This window comes from Anguilla anguilla, chromosome 18 (assembly GCF_013347855.1).
Source record: "Anguilla anguilla isolate fAngAng1 chromosome 18, fAngAng1.pri, whole genome shotgun sequence".
Classification (NCBI taxonomy): domain Eukaryota; kingdom Metazoa; phylum Chordata; class Actinopteri; order Anguilliformes; family Anguillidae; genus Anguilla; species Anguilla anguilla.
The window spans coordinates 10,346,277-10,367,934 of record NC_049218.1 but is presented as its reverse complement, the minus strand read 5'-3'; the positions used below and the strand labels follow the sequence as shown (position 1 = coordinate 10,367,934).

The 21,658-nt window shown below is 48.9% G+C and overlaps 1 protein-coding gene across 1 annotated transcript in view; it reads left to right on the top strand.

The window, feature by feature from the left end:
• The window catches only part of mcu (mitochondrial calcium uniporter), a 69,916-nt gene that overhangs the window by 27,169 nt on the left and 21,089 nt on the right, over positions 1-21,658 (top strand). Inside the window, exon 2 of the mRNA XM_035400575.1 lies at positions 2,058-2,168. Within this exon, the coding sequence (XP_035256466.1) occupies positions 2,058-2,168 (111 nt within the window). The remainder of the gene's footprint in view (positions 1-2,057; positions 2,169-21,658) is intronic.

Genomic DNA, 21,658 nt, shown 5'->3' with positions numbered 1-21,658 from the left:
AAACACTCACACACATTCTACTCAGGCAGAGTGTATTTCTTTATCTCCTCTCCAATAGTTTCTTTATTGCTTGTTACTTAAATGAGCTTTGAAGGCACACACACACACACACACACATTTACCACCTGAAGAGAATTTGTTTCCCAACTTCAGTATTCACACTTCCGGGTAATTACAGGACGGTAAATCTTAAGACGTCTTAATTGAGACTTTGAAGGGAAACAGCTGTGGGTACTTCACCTGGCAGAGCGGTGGGGACAGCAGGGGGCATTTATCGCCCGCCCCCCAAACTGCCTCAACCCTCTCTTCCCCTCAGAAGGCTGACTCTGCAGGAAATACGATGGTCTGCTGGTTTCAAGGGAGGAGATGGAGACGTGAGCTCTTGCCTCTTATGCTTTTATACGGCAAATTATAATAATGCTGGGCAGTCCTATTGGTGGCTCCTGTAACAGGGCACAGTCCTATTGGTGGCTGCTGTAATAGGGCACAGTCCTATTGGTGGCTGCCGTAACAGGGCACAGTCCTATTGGTGGCTGCCGTAACAGGGCACAGTCCTATTGGTGGCTGCCTTAACAGGGCACAGTCCTATTGGTGGCTGCTGTAGCAGGGCACAGTCCTATTGGTGGCTGCTGTAGCAGGGCACAGTCCTATTGGTGGCTGCTGTAATAGGGCACAGTCCTATTGGTGGCTGCTGTAGCAGGGCGCAGTCCTATTGGTGGCTGCTGTAGCAGGGCGCAGTCCTATTGGTGGCTGCTGTAACAGGGCACAGTCCTATTGGTGGCTGCCTTAACAGGGCACAGTCCTATTGGTGGCTGCCGTAACAGGGCACAGTCCTATTGGTGGCTGCCTTAACAGGGCACAGTCCTATTGGTGGCTGCTGTAGCAGGGCACAGTCCTATTGGTGGCTGCTGTAGCAGGGCACAGTCCTATTGGTGGCTGCTGTAATAGGGCACAGTCCTATTGGTGGCTGCTGTAGCAGGGCGCAGTCCTATTGGTGGCTGCTGTAGCAGGGCGCAGTCCTATTGGTGGCTGCTGTAACAGGGCACAGTCCTATTGGTGGCTGCTGTAATAGGGCGCAGTCCTATTGGTGGCTGCTGTAACAGGGCACAGTCCTATTGGTGGCTGCTGTAGCAGGGCATAGTCCTATTGGTGGCTGCCGTAACAGGGCACAGTCCTATTGGTGGCTGCTGTAGCAGGGCATAGTCCTATTGGTGGATGATGTAACAGGGCACAGTCCTATTGGTGGATGATGTAACAGGGCACAATCCTGTTGGTGGCTGCTGTAACCGGGCACCGTCCTGTTGTTTTATGTGTGATGAAAGTACCTTCTGCTGTTTAGAACTGTTGAATTGTGGGATATCAGAAGAATTTAGACCCAAAAACAGACGTCTTTGCGTCATAGCAGCAGAGAATCTCTGATCGCTGCTGGAGTTGAGATCTGTGTTGACATTTATGTCTGCATTATCTGAACTAAGATGTATTTGCTCATAATGTTTGGCATCAGAACCAAAGTTCCCTGCAAAATATCATCTTTACTGCACATGCAGTCTGTTTATGTTTGTTTTTTGTCTTTTTATTGCACCGAAACATCCAGCTCTTAATGTGGGCGGTTCATTTAACCAATAGACCTGTTTCAGTATGTTTTATACGCTGTTTCAAAACATTATAAAGACTCTGAAAAGACTCCACAGACTAGGTTTTTTTGTGTGTCTGTTTGCCTAAGATGCACATTTCACTGAAAGGTTTTATTGTGTGGCTTTGTTTTGGCATTGTCAGAATTCCTGAGATTCCCACTGTCTGGCCACTCTTTCCATTCCACGGCCTGCGCCTGTTTGACAAGATCGACGGTTCAGGACCTGTTCCGTCACGCGCTACCCAAATATCCACGTGCACCGTCAGACCGGGAACCCCAAAATCACCGGCTGACCCCAAAATAAATGACAGCGCGAACCCTGTCTGTGTGTACCTGTGGAGTGTGTGAACGCTGTCGCATCTGCGTTTCTTTCACCGTACGCCCGACTGTCCGTAACCCTGTGCGTCCCTCTCTCTGCCCACAGGAGGCGCTGTCCGCCCACCTCGCCCATCAGACCGTCAGGAGAGCACATGGCCTGCGGCCCACGCCCAGTTCTCCTCTGTTTGCCCCGCCCACCACGCCCCTGTCGCCTCAGGTGAGTGCGAGAGCGCAGGGCTGCTTCCTGTTGCACTCGGGATAGAGGGGGAGGGGCTGTTTGGCATTTCGGCTGGGGGTCCTGGAAGGGACTATAGGGGGGTCCCTGGTCAGACTTTATAGGCAATGACTATAGACCTTTTTTTAAAATATAGCTCTTTTAAGTTGATGAGAGGGACCCCTGGATGCCTTTTGAGCCTGAGTGGATCAGAGAAAGGTGATGATTCTGTGCGTGTTTGCTGATTGGCTACCCGTGTGTCTATGTGATTCTGTGCGTGTTTACTGATTGGCTACCCGTGTGTCTGGGTGATTCTGTGCGTGTTTGCTGATTGGCTACCCGTGTGTCTGTGATTCTGTGCGTGTTTGCTGATTGGCTACCCGTGTGTCTGGGTGATTCTGTGCGTGTTTGCTGATTGGCTACCTGTGTGTCTATGTGATTCTGTGCGTGTTTGCTGATTGGCTACCCGTGTGTCTGGGTGATTCTGTGCGTGTTTGCTGATTGGCTACCTGTGTGTCTATGTGATTCTGTGCGTGTTTGCTGATTGGCTACCCGTGTGTCTGTGTGTCAGGACGTTGTGTCGGGACGTCCTGTTCGCGCGGCTCCGCTGTCGGGCGCAGAGTTATTTTGGGGATGATCGATCTGGGCGGGTCGCGGCTTGAAGACGCTGGTGCTTCTCCAGCTCCGCTTTGTGTGACCGGTCCCTCGGTGACCCGCATTGGTGCGGACGGCCGTGGAATGCGCCGTGCTCTCACGTAGAGCGTGCGGGTCCCTGGCGTTCCTCCCTGTGCGGGCCCCTGGCGTTCCTCCCTTTGCGGGCCCCTGGCGTTCCTCTCAGTGCGGGTCCCTGGCGTTCCTCCCTGTGCGGGTCCCTGGTGTTCCTCCCTGTGCGGGCCCCTGGTGTTCCTCCCTGTGCAGGCCCCTGGTGTTCCTGCCTGTGCGGGCCCCTGGTGTTCCTCCCTGTGCGGGCCCCTGGCGTTCCTCCCTGTGCTGCCCCTGGCGTTCCTCCCTGTGCGGGCCCCTGGTGTTCCTCCCTGTGCAGGCCCCTGGTGTTCCTGCCTGTGCGGGCCCCTGGCGTTCCTCTCAGTGTGGCCTGTGCTGGCCCCTGGTGTTCCTCCCTGTGCGGGCCCCTGGCGTTCCTCCCTGTGTCTGTATGCATGTGGGGGGATAGGTGGGCAAAGGAAGGAAGGAAACTGAGAACAATGGGCGGGTGGATTGTATGTGTGTGTGTGCTTGAGTATGTACATGTGTATGCACGTGTGTGTATGTGTGCATGCCTGCCAAGCAGAGGAAACCAGTCCACAATGCCCTGTGTGAAGGGTGAGGTCTGGGAGGGGGAATCGAGTTACACAGGCCTCTCTCCTCTTCCTCATATTCCTCATATTCCTCTCTTTCTCTCTCAGAATCTATTGTTGGCAGGAAATACTTCCGTAAATACTGCCAAACCATACAGCAACACAAACACAGGAGAACAGTCAGTAGTAAATACCATATAACTATGGCAACAACACTCCTACGATGACAAAAAGAATAGTACTACTTCTACTACTTCTAATTACAATAATTTGTGCAAATAAATAATGATTGATGAAAGAAGGAAGATTGATGATGATGATGATGATGATGATAATAATAATAATAATAATAATAATAGATTTAGTGCAAGTCAGTGAAATGTGCTGTTTGAAGTAGGATTTTCTGGTTTTTCCATCACAAAGAAAGATAATTCCTGTATAATTAAGGAAAATTTATTTAATAGGCTTAATTCTTTTCTTATTTTTACACAGTGTGTGAGGAAGTGCTTTTCTGGTCTCTATCTCTCCTCTCTTACACTTGCATACAAAGTTCAGTCTCAGCCTCTCTCTCATGGTTAAAAGTGAGTTTGTTTCCTTTCCCTAATAGGAGATCCTGTTTCTGCAGTATACCTTGTTGGCTGTGTGCTGCTAATGCTAGTGCAGAGCACTACTGCAGTGCACTAATGCATTTCACTAATGCATAGCACTAATGCAGCACACTACTGCAGTGCACTAATGCATTTCATTAATGCGCAACACTAATGCAGCACACAAATGCATAGGCAGATCACCAATGCAGTGCACTAATGCATATGATTAATGCACATCACTAATGCAGCCTAACAATGTGGAGCACCACTGCAGCTCACTAATGCAGCGCACTAATGCAGCACACTAATAGAGTGCACTAATGCAGCGCACTAATGCAGCACACTAATAGAGTGCACTAATGCAGCGCACTAATGCAGCACACTAATAGAGTGCACTAATGCAGCGCACTGCACCGTCCCCCGCAGTTGCACAGAGACCTGCAGTTATTCTGCGGCTCTGCTCTGCGCTGTGGTGTTTCTGCTGTCTGCTTTTCACTGCATGCTAGCCACCCGCCCCGTCTGCTCTTCCTCTCCCTCTCTTCCTCCTGCATTCCCCTGTCTGCTCCTCTTCCTCTCCCTCTCCTCCTCCTGCATTCCCCCATGTCCTCTCTCTCTCTCTCTCTCTCTCTCAGCCCCCTTTGCCTGTGTTATTTGTGTGTTGCTGATACGTTGCCGATGCGTTGCGGTTACGTTGCCTCTGCTCTGCCTGAATGTGGCTTGCTTGTTCATTGCTGATACGTTGCCGTTGCGTTGCCGATGCGTTGCCGATGCGTTGCGGTTGCTTTGCCCCTGCTCTGTCTGCGTGTGGCTTGCTGTGTCACTGCTCTGTGATCAGCAGGTTCTGCTGTGCGCCTTTTAGCCGCCGCTCCTTCCCAGAACTGACAGGATGTGACTGAACTCTGAGCTGCTGGAACCTCAGAGAGAGAGAGACAGAGAGAGAGAGAGAGAGAGAGAGAGAGAGAGAGAGAGAGAGAGAGAGAGAGAGAGAGAAGCCATGAGTGGCAGAAAGAGAGCTAAGTACTCACAGGCAGCAGGGTGGGGATTTATTATATGGCCAGCGGAGGCTCTGACAGAGAGATACTGAGAGAGAGAGAGAGAGAGAGAGAGACAGAGAGAGAGAGAGAGGCAGAGTGAGAGAGACAGAGAGGGAGACACAGAGGGAGAGACAGACTGAGACAGAAGGGAGGAAGATGCAGGGAAAGAAAGACAGGTGAGAGAAAGCATGGGGAGGGAAGTGAATTACAGATAAACAGAAAGGGTGGAGTTGGAGAAGGCAGAACATTAGCGAGTGAAGGACTTGGGGGGGGGGGGTGAGAGGGAGAAAGGGGGGAAGGAGGAGAGGGAGAGGTGGTCGGAAGAGAAGCAGCGTCCTGGGTTGGGTGACCTACAAACGGCCGGCCTCAGAGGGAGCCTGCAGGTGAACTGGAGAGAGGGACTGAGCGACAGAGTGCCAGACTGGTGGAGTAATATACCGATGGAGGGATGAGGTACGGCAGTGATAGAGCGATATTCATATTGGGTGATCTAGCGAGCTGTGGAGGGATAGACTAATGACTGACGGATTGAGGGAGAGATGGACAGACTGATTTAAGGCTGGAGGATGACTGCAGTTCAGACGGAAGCTCTGGGTCTGTCCAATCTTTCACCTCCAAGGGCAAACTTAATGTTCTAACCTTACATAAGCCGCGTTTCCACCTAAAGTACCCAGAATCTTTAGTCCCAGGAACTACTTTTCAAGGAACTAAAAGGTTCCTTCAGCCCATGGTTGTCTGCGTTTCCACCGCAGTCTAAAGTCCCGCGAAGATTAGGCAAATTATCCCACTGACGTATGAAAAAGCGACGTTGTCGTCGGTCCATCTGTCCTATGATTTCTTCTGTAACCCCATACTACCACCAAAGTAGCCTACATTATTTTCTAATAACCGGGACAGCCCGGAGGGGTTTATTCCACTTATATACAACGGGTTACCAACAATGACTATATATGGTTACTTTTGTATTTATAGATTTTTTTATGCGAACATTCACTTTCATGTCTTGACATCCGAGGCGACAGAATGCATTCACATTTCCAATATAACTGGCAACAACAGCAGAAAACATGCACACGTTGTAAACAATTTGCTGTTTTATTACTTTCTCATCGTCAATTCCATATAGGCTAATCGCAAAATGACAAGAATACAACGAAAACTCGGACTTGCGTTAAAATTTAAATTAGCAGTGGTACAGCCACCTTTTGCTTTCCTTCGAAGTTACTGCTAGCCGAGCAGCGAAGTGTGCCCTCCAGATGCGAACCATGCACCATAAATTAGGCCTAGTGTTCCTGGTCTTTTTGTGGAATTGAAGATTGGCAGAGTAAAATTACGGAAGTCTGAAAAAGCTAAAGGGACGATTACTAGAATTAACCTGTTGTTTTACCCTGACAAAAAGTGCGGAAGGTGATTTCCAGTTTGCTTTTACTGTATCACCAATGTGAACTACGCAGAACTACCGCATACCTCACACAACTGTATGAAACGTTTTGAGTCAATTACAACGGGCTAACAAAGAAAATCCAGAAGAAAATATTCAGCAACCGAATTAATCCGTTTTAATGTTTTGGTACGTAATATGCTGTCCCAGCACGAATGCTAAGCATTTTATAAAACGAATACTAAAGCAAGAAAAGAACAGAAGAGCACACGTTATAATTCTAAGACGTTGGCAGGCTATAACCAAAACTAGGCTACTGCGCCGCATAACATACAAGTTTGATTTGAAGTTATTATGAAAATAAATCGGTTTGCGGCTGCAGATTTTTAAACATGACGGTTGAAATTAAACACTGCAAGTAGTCGACCAATCAGAAATTTTCAGCACTTGCGCTCCACCCCAAAGGTTCCAGTACTTTTGGAAAGTACTACCCCCCGATCAGGAACTTTTTTGGGGTTAAAATAAAGCCCAAATTTAGAACTAAATTTAGACCCTAGTTCCTGCGGTCGAAACGCACTGAGTTCCTCAAATGGTTCCTAGTTCCGGGGTAAAGTTCCTGCGGTGGAAACGCGGCTATATTTACTGTCGGCCGTGACTGTGGTGACCTGACACTCTAAATCCATCCTAAATTTGGTCTCATCTCACCCTGTCCACCTCCAACACTCATTTTAAACAGACCCCGCCCTCTGCAGCAGAGCCCCGCCCCTTTCTTACCCTGCGCTCCCCAACACATCCGCTCTTGCCCTTGACGGTGCTTTCTTCCCCTTAGATCCAAACAGCCCCCCCCCCCCCCCCCCCCCCCCCCACATTACAGGCACTTCCCTCCTGCTGTCACCCCCCCGCCCCTCCCAGGAGCCGTTTACTGATGAGATTAATGCACCCCCCCCCCCCCGCTGAGCGTAGCTTCTCGATCGCGGTGCAGGGGATTGTGGGGCCGTCCTCGGGGGGCTTCTGCGTCCTGTAAGGAGAGAGGCAGAGTAATTACTCTGCATTATGAAAGTGGTGGAGGCGTGTGGGGGATTTTCTCTTCTATTGGAGCTGTTGTATTAATACACGCCGTGTCAGGAGTTCCTCTCTGATTGCTCTCTGAGCGTCGCTGGGTTTCACCTCTGTGTCAAGGTGGAAACGGCGTGCGTGCGTGCGTGCGTGCGTGCGTGCGTGCGTGCGTGCGTGCGCGTGTGTGTGTGCGTGTTTGTGTGTGTTGTTGGTAGCTGGATCCCTGTACCAGGACAAGGTCAAGTCTTTATGGGATTGAGATTGATTGATGGTGAGGGAGGGGGGGACGTGAATTGAAGTTATTTGTTCTTATGCTTACAGCCAGGGTGACCCATAATTGCCGTCCTACACTGCTACTATACTCTAACCACTACTTTACACTGCTAATATACTCTAACCACTACTAAACATTGCTAATATACTCTAACCGCTGTACTACTACTCTACACTGCTAATATACTCTAACCACTGCTCTACATCTGTAATATACTCTATAACCATTACTCTACACAGCTAATGTACTCTGACCACTACTCTGCACTGCTACAGTAATATACTCTAACCACTACTCTACACTGCTACTGCAGTACCTCTACTCTGCCCTAATCTTCATGCTCTTGGCACACATGCAGGGATAGGGGAATGTGTGGAGTCAGTAATGGGAAAGACCTTGTGGAGTTCCCGGAGCAGGAGCAGCCGCCCCCCTCCCTGTACTTCTCTGACCTTTCCCCATCTTTTAAGAAAGTGAGACGGAGAGGCGAGAAATGGGATTATGTAGCCAGGCAGCAGTATGAAAGTCTGAGAGCTCCCCCCCCCCCCTACAGGGACCTGCCTTTGCGTTTATTAAAGCACAGGCGGCTCCTCGGAGCCTGAATGATTGACTGGAGGAGGTCAGGAGGGATGTGCACAGGGATGAGCTGCCCTGTAGCGCCTCCTACCCATCACCCGCAAGTGGAGGTGGGAAGTGTCCGGTCCTGCGCAGTCCCTGATTGGGTAGCCCCCTCATTCCCATAGTAACCCCATTGCCGGCAGCCATACCACCACGCACTCTGCTCCTGCCAACTGGCTGAAGCTAAGCAAGTGTGGGCTTGGTTAGTACTTGGATGGGAGACCACCAGGGAATACTGAGTTGCTGCTGGAAGTGGTGTTGGTGGGCCAGCAGGGGGCAATCTTCCCTCTGGTCAAATAAACCCCAATGCCCCAGTGCAGTGATGGGGACACTGTGCTGTAGGAGATGCCATCTTTCGGATGAGTTAAACCGAGGTCCTGACTCACTGTGGTCATTAAAGATCCCATGACACTATTCGCAAAGAGTAGGGGGTTCCCCAGTGTCCTGGCTAAAATCCCAGATTTGGCTCTCGCAAAAAACTTGCCACCTAATCATTCCCTGATTTAATTGGCTAAAAAATGTTCTCTCAACAATAGAGGATTGTGGTTGTACTGGGCAGCTCCCTGGTGTGAATGTGTATGAGTGTGAAGCAGGCGTTCCTGCAAAAGAGCATCCCTGCTCAGCGAACCTACCCTGGGTAAATAAAGGTCAAATAAAAAAGTAAAAAGTAACTGCTCTGCAATGGCCTGTCTGGATTTCTGACCCTGCTTCTCACAGCTGGGGATGCCAACTTTTTAAAGATTTGTCAAAGTCGCATCGCTGGGTTCCAGTTAATTTAAAAAGGGGTGTGGCCACTGGGCCTTGAAAGTGGTGGAGTGAAACGGTAAATGGAACCACCGGTTGCCTTCGGCATCACACGGCACTAGGTCTGGTGTTTACTCTGCAGAAGTTGGCAACCCTAGGACAGGGTTTGCAGACTTGCGCTGTTCCATGCAGTGATGTTGTCATGGGAACAGTGCTGGAGGCTTTGAGGGTTCTATGATGAATTGTATCTTGGAAAAATACAAGGATGGCCCTAATCCTTTTTGTGTTATAGCATCTTCGAGCATGTAGGGCATTTTCAGAGATTTACACCGTCATTGACTTTGAGAAAGGTCCATTAAAATGAACTTTTGTTCTTGGCAGTGCCGTGAAAAAGTATTTGCTCCCTTCCTGATTTACTCTATTATTGCATATTTGTCACACTGAATGGTTTCAAATCTTTATAAAAAATGTAATAGCAGACAAAAAGAACCTGTGTAAACACAAAACACATTTCTGAGGTTATTTCATTTATTCAATGAAAAAAGTTATCAAACACCTATATCATATGAAAAAATGAATTGCACCACCTTTAGCGACAATAACTGCAACTAAATGCTTCCTATAATTTGACATCAGTATTTCACATTTCTGGGAGAAATTTTACCCCACTCTTCTTTGCAGAACGTCTTTAGGTCAGACAAATTGGTAGGTTTCCGAGCACGAACTGCTCATTTTAGGCCCTGCTGCCACAGTATCTCCATTGGGTTCACATCAGGACTTTGATTAAGCCACTCCAAAAGGTTTTAGTTTCTTTTCAGCCACTCAAGACGTGGACTTGCATTTGTGTTTTGGATCTTTGTCTTGCTGCGTAACCCAATTACACTTCAGCTGCAGCTCACTGACAGATGACCGGACATTCTCCTTAAGAATGTTCTGGTTCAGAGTAGAATTTATGGTTCCTTCAATAATGGCAAGTCACCCAGATCCCGAGGCAGCCAAGCATGCCCACGCCATCACACTACCACCATGTTTGACTGTTTGTATGATGTTCTTACTGTGAAATCATGTATTTGCTTTACGCCAGACACGGGGCCTGTGGTGTCCAAAAAGTTCCATGACTCATCAGTCCATAGAACATTATCCCACGAGGCTTGGGGATCATCCAGGTGCTTTTTGGCAAATGCTAGGCAGCTGACTGCAGTTCAGTTCCCCCACGTGGTCTCTTTCTTATGGCGGAGTCGTGATCACTGACCTTAGCTGAGGATAGAGAGGTCTGCAGTTCCTTGGACGTTCTTCTGGGATCTTATGTTACTTCCTGGATAAGTTGCCGCAGCAGCCTTGGAGAAATTTTGGCTGGCCGGCCACTCCTTGGAAGATTCCCCACTGTTCTAAGTGTTCTCCTAGAGATTGTATGGCTACACGCTTGATTTTGTGCACCTGTTAGCTATGGGTGTAGCCAAACCCACTCTTTAGAGGGGGTGTCCACATGCTTTTGGCCACGTACTGTATTTTACTGGTGTAAAATTGGCTTCCCTTTTGAAATGTTTTTTTTTTTTTGTGTGGAAGAACTGTGAAATTCTCCTGGGATCAAATGAGTTGAGGGGAGAGGTGGTGGGAATTAGGCTGCCAGGGTTGAGGAATGGCGGATTAGGCGATGTCAGTTGTGATTGACGGGCTGTGCATTGTGCTTCCGAGCAGGAAGCGGAGGGAGAGGTGAGGCAAAATGAGCTTGATGAATTTAATTTAATGTTCGGTTCATTTAAAGTGAAGTGATGAAAATTCAGATCAAGGCTAAAAGAAATGGCCTTCATTACTTGAATAATCCAGTCTGGTTCATTGGGCTAGGGGACAGCAAAGGTGTGTGTGTGTGATTGGGAATACGCACGGATTCGCACACTCACACACAATATTGTAATACTGGCTGTATCACCTCAGTCTTTACGCTGGAATATTACAGCTATTAAAGAGTTTGTTTTAATTTGTTGAAGGAAAATGACTCATTTTATGAGTTTTCTATTGGTTTTGGCTTGTTTTAAGCACTGCTGGGATACATTGTTGGCATTTGCATAAGTTTTGTTTTGAAAATTTGAGTGATTTCAGACTGTGGGGAGCAGTTGCAGTTTAGTTTAATTTAGTTTAATTAGGTTACGTCATTTCTGGCACTGGCGCCATCTATCCTGGCTTAGTGATGTTAGATGTCGTCGTTTTCACAATTCCACATTGATGGAAGTTAGTAAATGCAAAGGTGTGATTGAATAAATACTTGAATCGATTCAGCTTTTGTAACATTTAGCGTGTTTTAAAGATGCCTAGCCTGATGTTGGGTCGTTTAAGGTCGCCAGTTTGCCGCACAGGTCGCAGCGGCGGAGGCGATGGAAGGCTTCCTGCTGATGGGAATGGTGATGGAAGGCTTCCTGCTGATGGGAGTGGTGCCACCGGCCTGTTTGCTGTTAGTGTGACAGCATATTGATTTACTCACGCGACGCAGGTGCCATGGAAGCAACGCTCAGCGGGTGACATCAAGGCTATCGTTTGTTGGCCTGTTCATGCAAATGAGTCAGTTGGGAGCAGCGGACTGTGGCGCAATGTCTGCCCCTCTGATGTGAGCCGATATGACTGTTGGCCTTCCGAACGATGGAGACTCACCTGCAGTTACTGGTCCCAGCACTTCTTTTGAGTTGAGGTCAGATGCACCTGATTATGTGGGATTTGCCTGGGCCTAGACCAGAACTCACTTGGGCTTAGACCAGGACTCACCTGGGCCTAGACCAGGACTCTCTTGGGCCGAGATCAGGACTCACCTGAGACCAGGACTCAGTTGGGCCTGGACCAGCCTAGACCAACCTCTATGTGGGGTGGGGTTAGTTGCTGTGGTAATGCTTCCAGCCCACCTGTATTTCACGACATTCACTCCCAGTTCCCTGTGTCCCATCGGCGCAGGCATGGAGACCTGTTCAGATGTTGCTCTGCGAGCTTGTTTGGGGTATGGGAGATAGATGCCCCCGATCCCCAGATGGGGGGTGCCGTGTAAAATAATGTATTTAAATGAAGCATAGTGAGGAGTCTTGTTAAGGACAAAGAGAAGAAATCAGGACGGGGGTAGAGAAAAGGATGATGTGGTGTGCGTGTGTGTGGGAGGGGTTTACAGTAGACGAGTTCGCTAGCTTGTATCTCATATCGTAGGTTTGCTAATGAGGAGCCTCTGGATGGAAGTGTAATATGGCATAACGGTCTGTGTCACTCCTTCAAAAACAAATTAACATGAGAAATCTGCAAAGCATGTGCCTCCTGCATGTTTAATCTCTCATACAGGCAGCAGAAGCGGTGCTGTTTTTCTGTAGCGGTGTGATGGTCTTATTTAACAGCCCCAGCAGCAGAGAGCTGTGAGCTGCGGTCTGCGGGTAATGGATGAAGGTCCCCAGAGACCCGGGGGAGGGTGGGGTGGGTTTGGGGGGGGGGTGTTGATGTCAGAGGGAGGGCTACAGCAGGGGTCCTCCTAGCCTGGCTTAGTGACAGAACCATCTCCGGTCTGTCACGACCAAGCGAAGCCCGGTCTCCGGGGAGACGGCTCGCTGCGGGGTGTGAAAAGTGCAAAAGTGTGAGTAGTGAGAAGTGTCAGGAAGCGTAAAGTTTGCACAGGCGTAAATGCAGTACATATGTGAAATGCATGTGTAATAATACAATATCATAAACACAAATAAACCGTGCCAAAATAGTACACGGGAGGTCAGTGTGAATAGTGCCTTAAGATGTTCTGGTGGGCAAAATCAGATCGAGGGAAATGGTAAGAACCCGATAGAGCGATACCCATCTTAATTTGCAGTGGTCAGTGAGGCTTTGTGATCTGTTCGGTATCAGTCCTGCATCTGTGCTGGACAGAGGCCAAGGCCGTCCCTGAAACTCGGGTTCGATTTTCCTGTCGCCTGGAGCAGCAGCACGGTTCTCAAACACGGGCTTTAAGGCCTGTGTTAGCCTCCTGGAACACACAGGTTTTAAGGCCTGTTAGCCTCCTGGAACACACAGGTTTTAAGGCCCTGTGTTAGCCTCCTGGAACACACAGGTTTTAAGGCCTGTGTTAGTCTCCTGGAACACACAGGTTTTAAGGCCTGTGTTAGCCTCCTGGAACACACAGGTTTTAAGGCCTGTGTTAGCCTCCTGGAACACACAGGTTTTAAGGCCCTGTGTTAGCCTCCTGGAACACACAGGTTTTAAGGCCTGTGTTAGTCTCCTGGAACACACAGGTTTTAAGGCCTGTGTTAGTCTCCTGGAACACACAGGTTTTAAGGCCTGTGTTAGCCTCCTGGAACACACAGGTTTTAAGGCCTGTGTTAGTCTCCTGGAACACACAGGTTTTAAGGCCTGTGTTAGTCTCCTGGAACACACAGGTTTTAAGGCCTGTGTTAGTCTCCTGGAACACACAGGTTTTAAGGCCCTGTGTTAGCCTCCTGGAACACACAGGTTTTAAGGCCTGTGTTAGCCTCCTGGAACACACAGGTTTTAAGGCCCTGTGTTAGCCTCCTGGAACACACAGGTTTTAAGGCCTGTGTTAGCCTCCTGGAACACACAGGTTTTAAGGCCTGTGTTAGCCTCCTGGAACACACAGGTTTTAAGGCCTGTGTTAGCCTCCTGGAACACACAGGTTTTAAGGCCTGTGTTAGCCTCCTGGAACACACAGGTTTTAAGGCCTGTGTTAGCCTCCTGGAACACACAGGTTTTAAGGCCTGTTGTTGGTCCTGATTCTGCATCTGGGGAAATGCAGCAGAGCCAGGGGACGTTGTGTGTTACCATGGAGCCTTGGTTACCGGGGCCTGGGTTGCCTTAGTTACACATGCCGACTGGTGATAGTTCAGTGCGTTTTACAAGGAGGTCGATCGTAGGTCAGTGTGTTATAGAGTTGCACTGATTGTTTAGTGATTTATATATTTATATCTGTAAACGGATCATAACCTTGTCTGATTCACGGGTACAGTGACGTGAAAAAGTATTTTCCCCCTTCCTGGTGTCTTCTATTAGTGCATACTTGCAACACTGAATGGTTTCAGAGTTTTAGACAAAATGTAATATTTAGACAGAGGGAAACTAAGTAAACACAAAACATAATTTTAAAAGAATTATTTCATTTATTTAATGAAAAAAGTTATCAAACACCCATATCACCCATGTGAAACAGTAATTTCACACTTAATTAGTGTTTTACTAAATTGATAATTCACTTTGGCTGATACCAGCTGATCAACATGCTTTGCTGCCTCAGGACCTGGAAGGCTTTCCATTATTGAAGAAAGCATGAATTCTGCTCTGCACCAGAATATTTGTAAGGAGAATGTCCGGTCGTCTGTTCGTGAGCTGAAACACAAAGGCAAGTCCACATCTGAATGGCTGGAAAGAAACTAAATTTGAGTTTTGAAGTGGCCTAGTCGAAGTTCTGACTTGAACCCAATAGAGATGCCTGTGACCTGAAATGGGCAGTTCATGCTCAAAAACCTACCAGCTTATCTGAAATAAAGCAGTTCTGCAAAGAAGAGTTGGCTAAAATTCCTCCACAGCGATGTGAGACACATTAAATTACAGGAAGCGATTGGTTGCAGTTATAGTGCTAAAGGTGGTGCAGCCAGTTAAGCTAATAAAGGGCGATTACTTTTTCATATAAATAAATTAAATCATTTTTTTAATGCGTTTTGTTTTTACTTGATTCCCCTTTGTCTAATATTACATTTTGCCTGAACCATTCATTGTGATAAATATGCAATAATGGAGGAAATCAGGACATTGGTGGCACTGTATGTTAAGTGATTGATTTTAAAGTCTGCTGAGGGATTCATTGTGATGTAGAGGCAGACTGACTAGTACAGGTAGTCCAGTGATGTACACCAGTAAGACTCTTGGTATTTCAGTGCGTTATGTAGGTAAACTCATGGTAGAAGGGTTTTGTCCATATCTGTGACAATTCTGTGTCTCAGCACTGGAGCAATGATGAACTTTTACTTGAGAAGGGCTGTATAAAATGGCTTTATTCCACCTGATACTCTAAATGACAAACAGAATTTACAGTAGCCTGATTTATGAGCAACAGTAGACAGTACTTCAGTTCCAGGCTGTTAAATAAAAGGGTGAACACATTTGTAATATTGCGTGGGGGGGGGGGGGCGGGGATGGTGTGTGCTCTAGGGTTGGCCATTTCACCTCCTGTGGGGGTTTTGAAGATCGGGTCACCACAGGGCAGCGGGTGTTTGATGGAGGTTTTGTGGGTTCTAATATCAGGAAGTGAGAAAACCAGGGAAGTTCCGCTCTGCTAACCAGCAGAGGAGCAGCCTTTCCTGCGTGACCTCTGACGGAGGTTTGCGGGTTCTAATCCCGGGAAGGGCAGCCCCAGTTAAGTTGTGGAGTTGTGGTCCCATTGTGTACGTGTATTCAGTGTTCTGGAAACTGCATTCCGGGTGGAGAATGCCTCAAGCTGTTCCTGCTGTGATGGACAACGTGCAGAAAATCTGACTGATGGACTCGACTCCGCCCTCGTGTTAGCGTCTGCTTAGCTGGTAGCTAACGTGATGTGATTGAAGCGTCTGATAGTGTGAGTATTTGCCAGGGTGGCCTCGCTAAGCTCCACCTCAGGGAGTGTTGTTTTTGTACTTTTGAGTGGCACATTTTATTGGCAAGTACACGAACACATGCAATCGCACACTCACTCACTCACGTACACATACACGCACGCGCATTCACATTGACGTGCATGGACCTGTGCACAAAAGTCACTTGTGTACAGACATTCTCTCTCTATCTCTCACTCATTCACTCACACACACACACACACTCACACACACGCACGCACGAACACACACGCACTCACACACACACACACACACACACAGTCTCTCTGGATGTGGTTCACTCCTGGCTGTGATGCAGGAATTGTTGGCCGGTTTATCCCAGCGTCTTCTCCAATTAGGCCTGTGGCACTCGATACCGTCTCTGTATTACTGAGCACCCACCGTCTCTGTATTACTGAGCACCCACTGTCTCTGTATTACTGAGCACCCACTGTCTCTGTATTACTGAGCACCCACCGTCTCTGTAATACTGAGCACCCACTGTCTCTGCATTACTGAGCACCCACTGTCTCTGTAATACTGAGCACCCACCATCTCTGTATTACTGAGCACCCACTGTCTCTGTAATACTGAGCACTGCTTCCTGTAGTCGTGTGCTTCCTCACTGCATAGTGTGACACTCTCAGCATGCAACGGGTGATGTGGACACTCTGGGCCCAACGGCCAGATTTGACCCTTTTTGACTCGCTCTTCTGATGTCGAAACCTTTGCTGTTTTGCATTATAGCCTAAATGTGAACTGCAACCGTGAAAGAAGTAGATGAGCACAGTAGTTGAATGTTTTTCTTTTTTCTTTTTTTTTTTTTGTATAACAAAATATTTCCACTTGATTAATTCATTGTTAAACTGGGGTAATGTGTCTAGCTTCTGGGTATCTGCATAGTCATAGTCTGCATAGTTTGGCTGCTAAAAATGATTAATTAGAAATGTAAATGCTGAAGAAGTTGCAGTGAGTATGATTAAATGGATACTTTTTTAGCATTACATTTTCAGTCAATTTCCTGCATCAGTGGAGCATCAGTCCCATCACCTCGCAGGCGCACGCATATTGTGCCGTCCGATCAGCCAATCATATCTCCCACAATCTCAGTTTATCGCCCGATACATTTGTTTTTATTTGGCCAATGCAGCCGCGATATTACAGTACGTCCCCAGTGTAAATTACTGGCTCGTGGACCAGCTGACTGTAAATCTGGATTGTCCCCACTTTGACTCACTGTAATGCTGTCACACTGCATGTATTAGCCAAATGCTTTATTTAAACTTTCATTTCCTTTCACATTCTTAATCTGTTTTTGTCACATCTCTTGAAAGGAGGAAAGTAACTATGGCAACCATAAATAATTTCAAATAAGAACTTGGAATTCCTGCTTTAAAAATATGTTAATCTTTTTTTTAATTTTTTTTTAGAGATTCATTACCTTGTATACTGCTGTGGCCCAGCACATGAAATATGCGTTGAAAATTGTTTCTGTTTTTGTAGTAAAAGTGGTCAATTTTTATACATTTTTATCAATGATTATAAAACGTTACTGAATCATATTTATAAAATGTGATTCTGTTCATCTGTGCAGTATTTTGAGTATGCTAAACGTACCTGTGGCACACGCAAGGAAATGACTGAGGTGAGTGTGACGTCCTGGAGGCTGCATATTATGGGATGTGACAGACAGCAGAAGCAGAGAGCAGAGTGGGCTGTTCTGCTCCGGAATGTTCCGTCAGCGTGTTTGAGTGCGCTGTCGGCTGAGCTCTGTGCTGAGGGCAGGAGAGACCAGAAGCAGACGGAAACTTGGTAATGGAGGAAGGCAGATACAAGAATAACAGGGACAGAAATGCACTTCCTGCCATCCTGTTCAAAAAACTAAAGTGTGTGTATGTGAGGGAGAGAGAGAGGGAGGAAGGAAGAGGGAGAGAGAGGGAGGGAGATTTCTCATAATCTCTTTGAAAAAATAAATCTATTTCACATTGTCCCATCCTTCCTAAACGTTTGGAATTGTCCCTTCTTCCTAAACGTTTCTTTGACGTATTCAGCAATGGCGTCAACAAGCCTGGGATTGAAATGTGTATCAGCCACCATGTTCTCCCCCTCTGTCACAGCCTGTACACACTCTGCCCCGCCCAAAACGCTGCTCCCCTGACCTGCCCTGCAGTGATGTCAGCACCAAAATGCTGCTCCCCTGTCCTGCCCTGCAGTGACGTCAGCACCAAAATGCTGCTCCCCTGACCTGTCCTGCAGTGACGTCAGCACCAAAATGCTGCTCCCCTGTCCTGTCCTGCAGTGACGTCAGCACCAGAACGCTGCTCCCCTGTCCTGTCCTGCAGTGACGTCAGCACCAGAACGCTGCTCCCCTGTCCTGTCCTGCAGTGACGTCAGCACCAGAACGCTGCTCCCCTGTCCTGTCCTGCAGTGACGTCAGCACCAGAACGCTGCTCCCCTGTCCTGCCCTGCAGTGACGTCAGCACCAAAATGCTGCTCCCCTGTCCTGCCCTGCAGTGACGTCAGCACCAGAACGCTGCTCCCCTGTCCTGCCCTGCAGTGACGTCAGCACCAGAACGCTGCTCCCCTGTCCTGCCCTGCAGTGACGTCAGCACCAGAACGCTGCTCCCCTGTCCTGTCCTGCAGTGACGTCAGCACCAGAACGCTGCTCCCCTGTCCTGCCCTGCAGTGACGTCAGCACCAGAACGCTGCTCCCCTGTCCTGCCCTGCAGTGACGTCAGCACCAGAACGCTGCTCCCCTGTCCTGCCCTGCAGTGACGTCAGCACCAGAACGCTGCTCCCCTGTCCTGTCCTGCAGTGACGTCAGCACCAGAACGCTGCTCCCCTGTCCTGTCCTGCAGTGACGTCAGCACCAGAACGCTGCTCCCCTGTCCTGTCCTGCAGTGACGTCAGCAGCCTGGCGGCGTTCCTCAGGGACTCGCTGTCTGCTTCGGAAAAACAGGCCGGGAATTCCGGGTCCGCGGTTCACTCGTCTCTCCAACCCACATTCTTTTCTTTCTTTTTTTTTTTTTCCTTCTTTTTTTTTCTTCTTTCAGTTCAATCAAGTGCAACTCAAACCGGCTTGACTGGCATGACGGGCGTTAGGCGTTGTGTTCTGCAGCAGCATAAATAACGATGTCGGCACAATAAATAATAGCGTGGTGGGGTTCATTCATTAATAAGTGCATCTTCCCTCGCCCATCTTTCTTTCTGTGGCTCTCTCATTCCCTCTGCTCTCTCTCTCTTTACCTGGCCCTTTGTGAGGGTGGGGTCCCTGCTGGGAGAGAGGGGTGGGGGATGTATAGGGTCTGGTGTGTGATTTTGGGGTATGGATGGGTTGGGGTGGGGGATGTATAGTCTGATGTGTGATTTTGGGGTATGGATGGGTTGGGGTGGGGGATGTATAGGGTCTGGTGTGTGATTTTGGGGTATGGATGGGTTGGGGTGGGGGTTGTATAGGGTCTGGATGGGTTGGGGTGGGGGTTGTATAGGGTCTGGATGGGTTGGGGTGGGGGATGTATAGGGTCTGGTGTGTGATTTTGGGGTATGGATGGGTTAGGGTGGGGGATGTATAGTCTGATGTGTGATTTTGGGGTATGGATGGGTTAGGGTGGGGGATGTATAGGGTCTGGTGTGTGATTTTGGGGTATGGATGGGTTAGGGTTGGGGTTGTATAGGGTCTGGATGGGTTGGGGTGGGGGATGTATAGGGTCTGGTGTGTGATTTTGGGGTATGGATGGGTTGGGATGGGGGATGTATAGGGTCTGGTGTGTGATTTTGGGGTATGGATGGGTTGGGATGGGGGATGTATAGGGTCTGGTGTGTGATTTTGGGGTATGGATGGGTTGGGGTGGGGGTTGTATAGGGTCTGGTGTGTGATTTTGGGGTATGGATGGGTTGGGGTGGGGGTTGTATAGGGTCTGGATGGGTTGGGGTGGGGGTTGTATAGGGTCTGGATGGGTTGGGGTGGGGGTTGTATAGGGTCTGGATGGGTTGGGGTGGGGGTTGTATAGGGTCTGGATGGGTTGGGGTGGGGGATGTATAGTCTGGTGTGTGATTTTGGGGTATGGATGGGTTGGGGTGGGGGTTGTATAGAGTCTGGATGGGTTGGGGTGGGGGATGTATAGGGTCTGGTGTGTGATTTTGGGGTCTGGATGGGTTGGGGTGGGGGTTGTGTAGGGTCTGGTGTGTGATTTTGGGGTCTGGATGGGTTGGGGTGGGGGATGTATAGGGTATGGATGGGTTGGGGTGGGGGATGTATAGGGTATGGATGGGTTGGGGTGGGGGATGTATAGGGTCTGGATGGGTTAGGGTGGGGGTTGTATAGGGTCTGGATGGGTTGGGGTGGGGGTTGTATAGGGTATGGATGGGTTGGGGTGGGGGATGTATAGGGTATGGATGGGTTGGGGTGGGGGATGTATAGGGTATGGATGGGTTGGGGTGGGGGATGTATAGGGTCTGGATGGGTTAGGGTGGGGGTTGTATAGGGTATGGATGGGTTGGGGTGGGGGATGTATAGGGTATGGATGGGTTGGGGTGGGGGATGTATAGGGTCTGGATGGGTTGGGGTGGGGGATGTATAGGGTATGGATGGGTTGGGGTGGGGGATGTATAGGGTCTGGATGGGTTAGGGTGGGGGTTGTATAGGGTCTGGATGGGTTGGGGTGGGGGATGTATAGGGTCTCGATGGGTTGGGGTGGGGGATGTATAGGGTATGGATGGGTTGGGGTGGGGGATGTATAGGGTCTGGATGGGTTAGGGTGGGGGTTGTATAGGGTATGGATGGGTTGGGGTGGGGGATGTATAGGGTATGGATGGGTTGGGGTGGGGGATGTATAGGGTCTGGATGGGTTGGGGTGGGGGATGTATAGGGTATGGATGGGTTGGGGTGGGGGATGTATAGGGTCTGGATGGGTTAGGGTGGGGGTTGTATAGGGTCTGGATGGGTTGGGGTGGGGGTTGTATAGGGTCTGGATGGGTTGGGGTGGGGGTTGTATAGGGTCTGGATGGGTTGGGGTGGGGGTTCAGGCTGTAGGGTCTGATGACTTTGGCTCTGATATAGGCCATCTGTCTGTGTGCGCAATCAGCCTGTGTCACACTGTGCCGACAGACTGACGCAGAACACACACACACACACACACACACACACACATGCGCACACACACACACACACACACACATGCGCACGCGCACATACGTGCACACATACTCACTTGCGCACAAACACACACAGAAATAACATTCAACTTTTTAAATCTGGTGATATGCACACATAAAGCCTTAAGTTTTTGCCAATTTTATGTACTTTATTTTCCACGTATAGTTTGAAGCCATTTTAATGGGGATATTATTCTTACATCCCTATTTTGCTTTTGGCACTTCTGCTACATTCCATGTGCGGAATGCTGAAAGCTGTTTAAATAGATCATTTAGAATGAGAGCATTTGGTCTACAGGAGAACGCGGGCCTCTGAAATGCACACAGTGATTAAAGTGGTGAGGCTTCATGGGCACGTTAATTATTAATTACGGATTACTGTATTCCTGGTGAATTTCGCGCCGTTCCAGCTTCGATGAAACAGAATGGCGTGCGCGCTGCAGACAGAAACGCGGGTGTTCGGTTACGTCCGTGAGGCTCAGCTTCGCCGAGCAGGCCGTAACTGACGTAAAACCTGAAGCAGGCGGGAGTTTGATGAGGCGTTGGGGGATACTGCTCGCTCTGACATCACTCTGGCCCCGCCCCGACAAAGGGCCGTCCTCCCGAGCCTTGGTGGAACGCGTTCCTGTCCTTACAGCCAGATGATTTAGCGTCGCTTGGAGAACAGGCCCAGCCTTTATCCCGGGACGGTTCTGTACGGCAGACATAGCGATTATAAGAGCGGTTGTTTTTCCCCATGTGGTGCATGTAACATGGCAGGCAT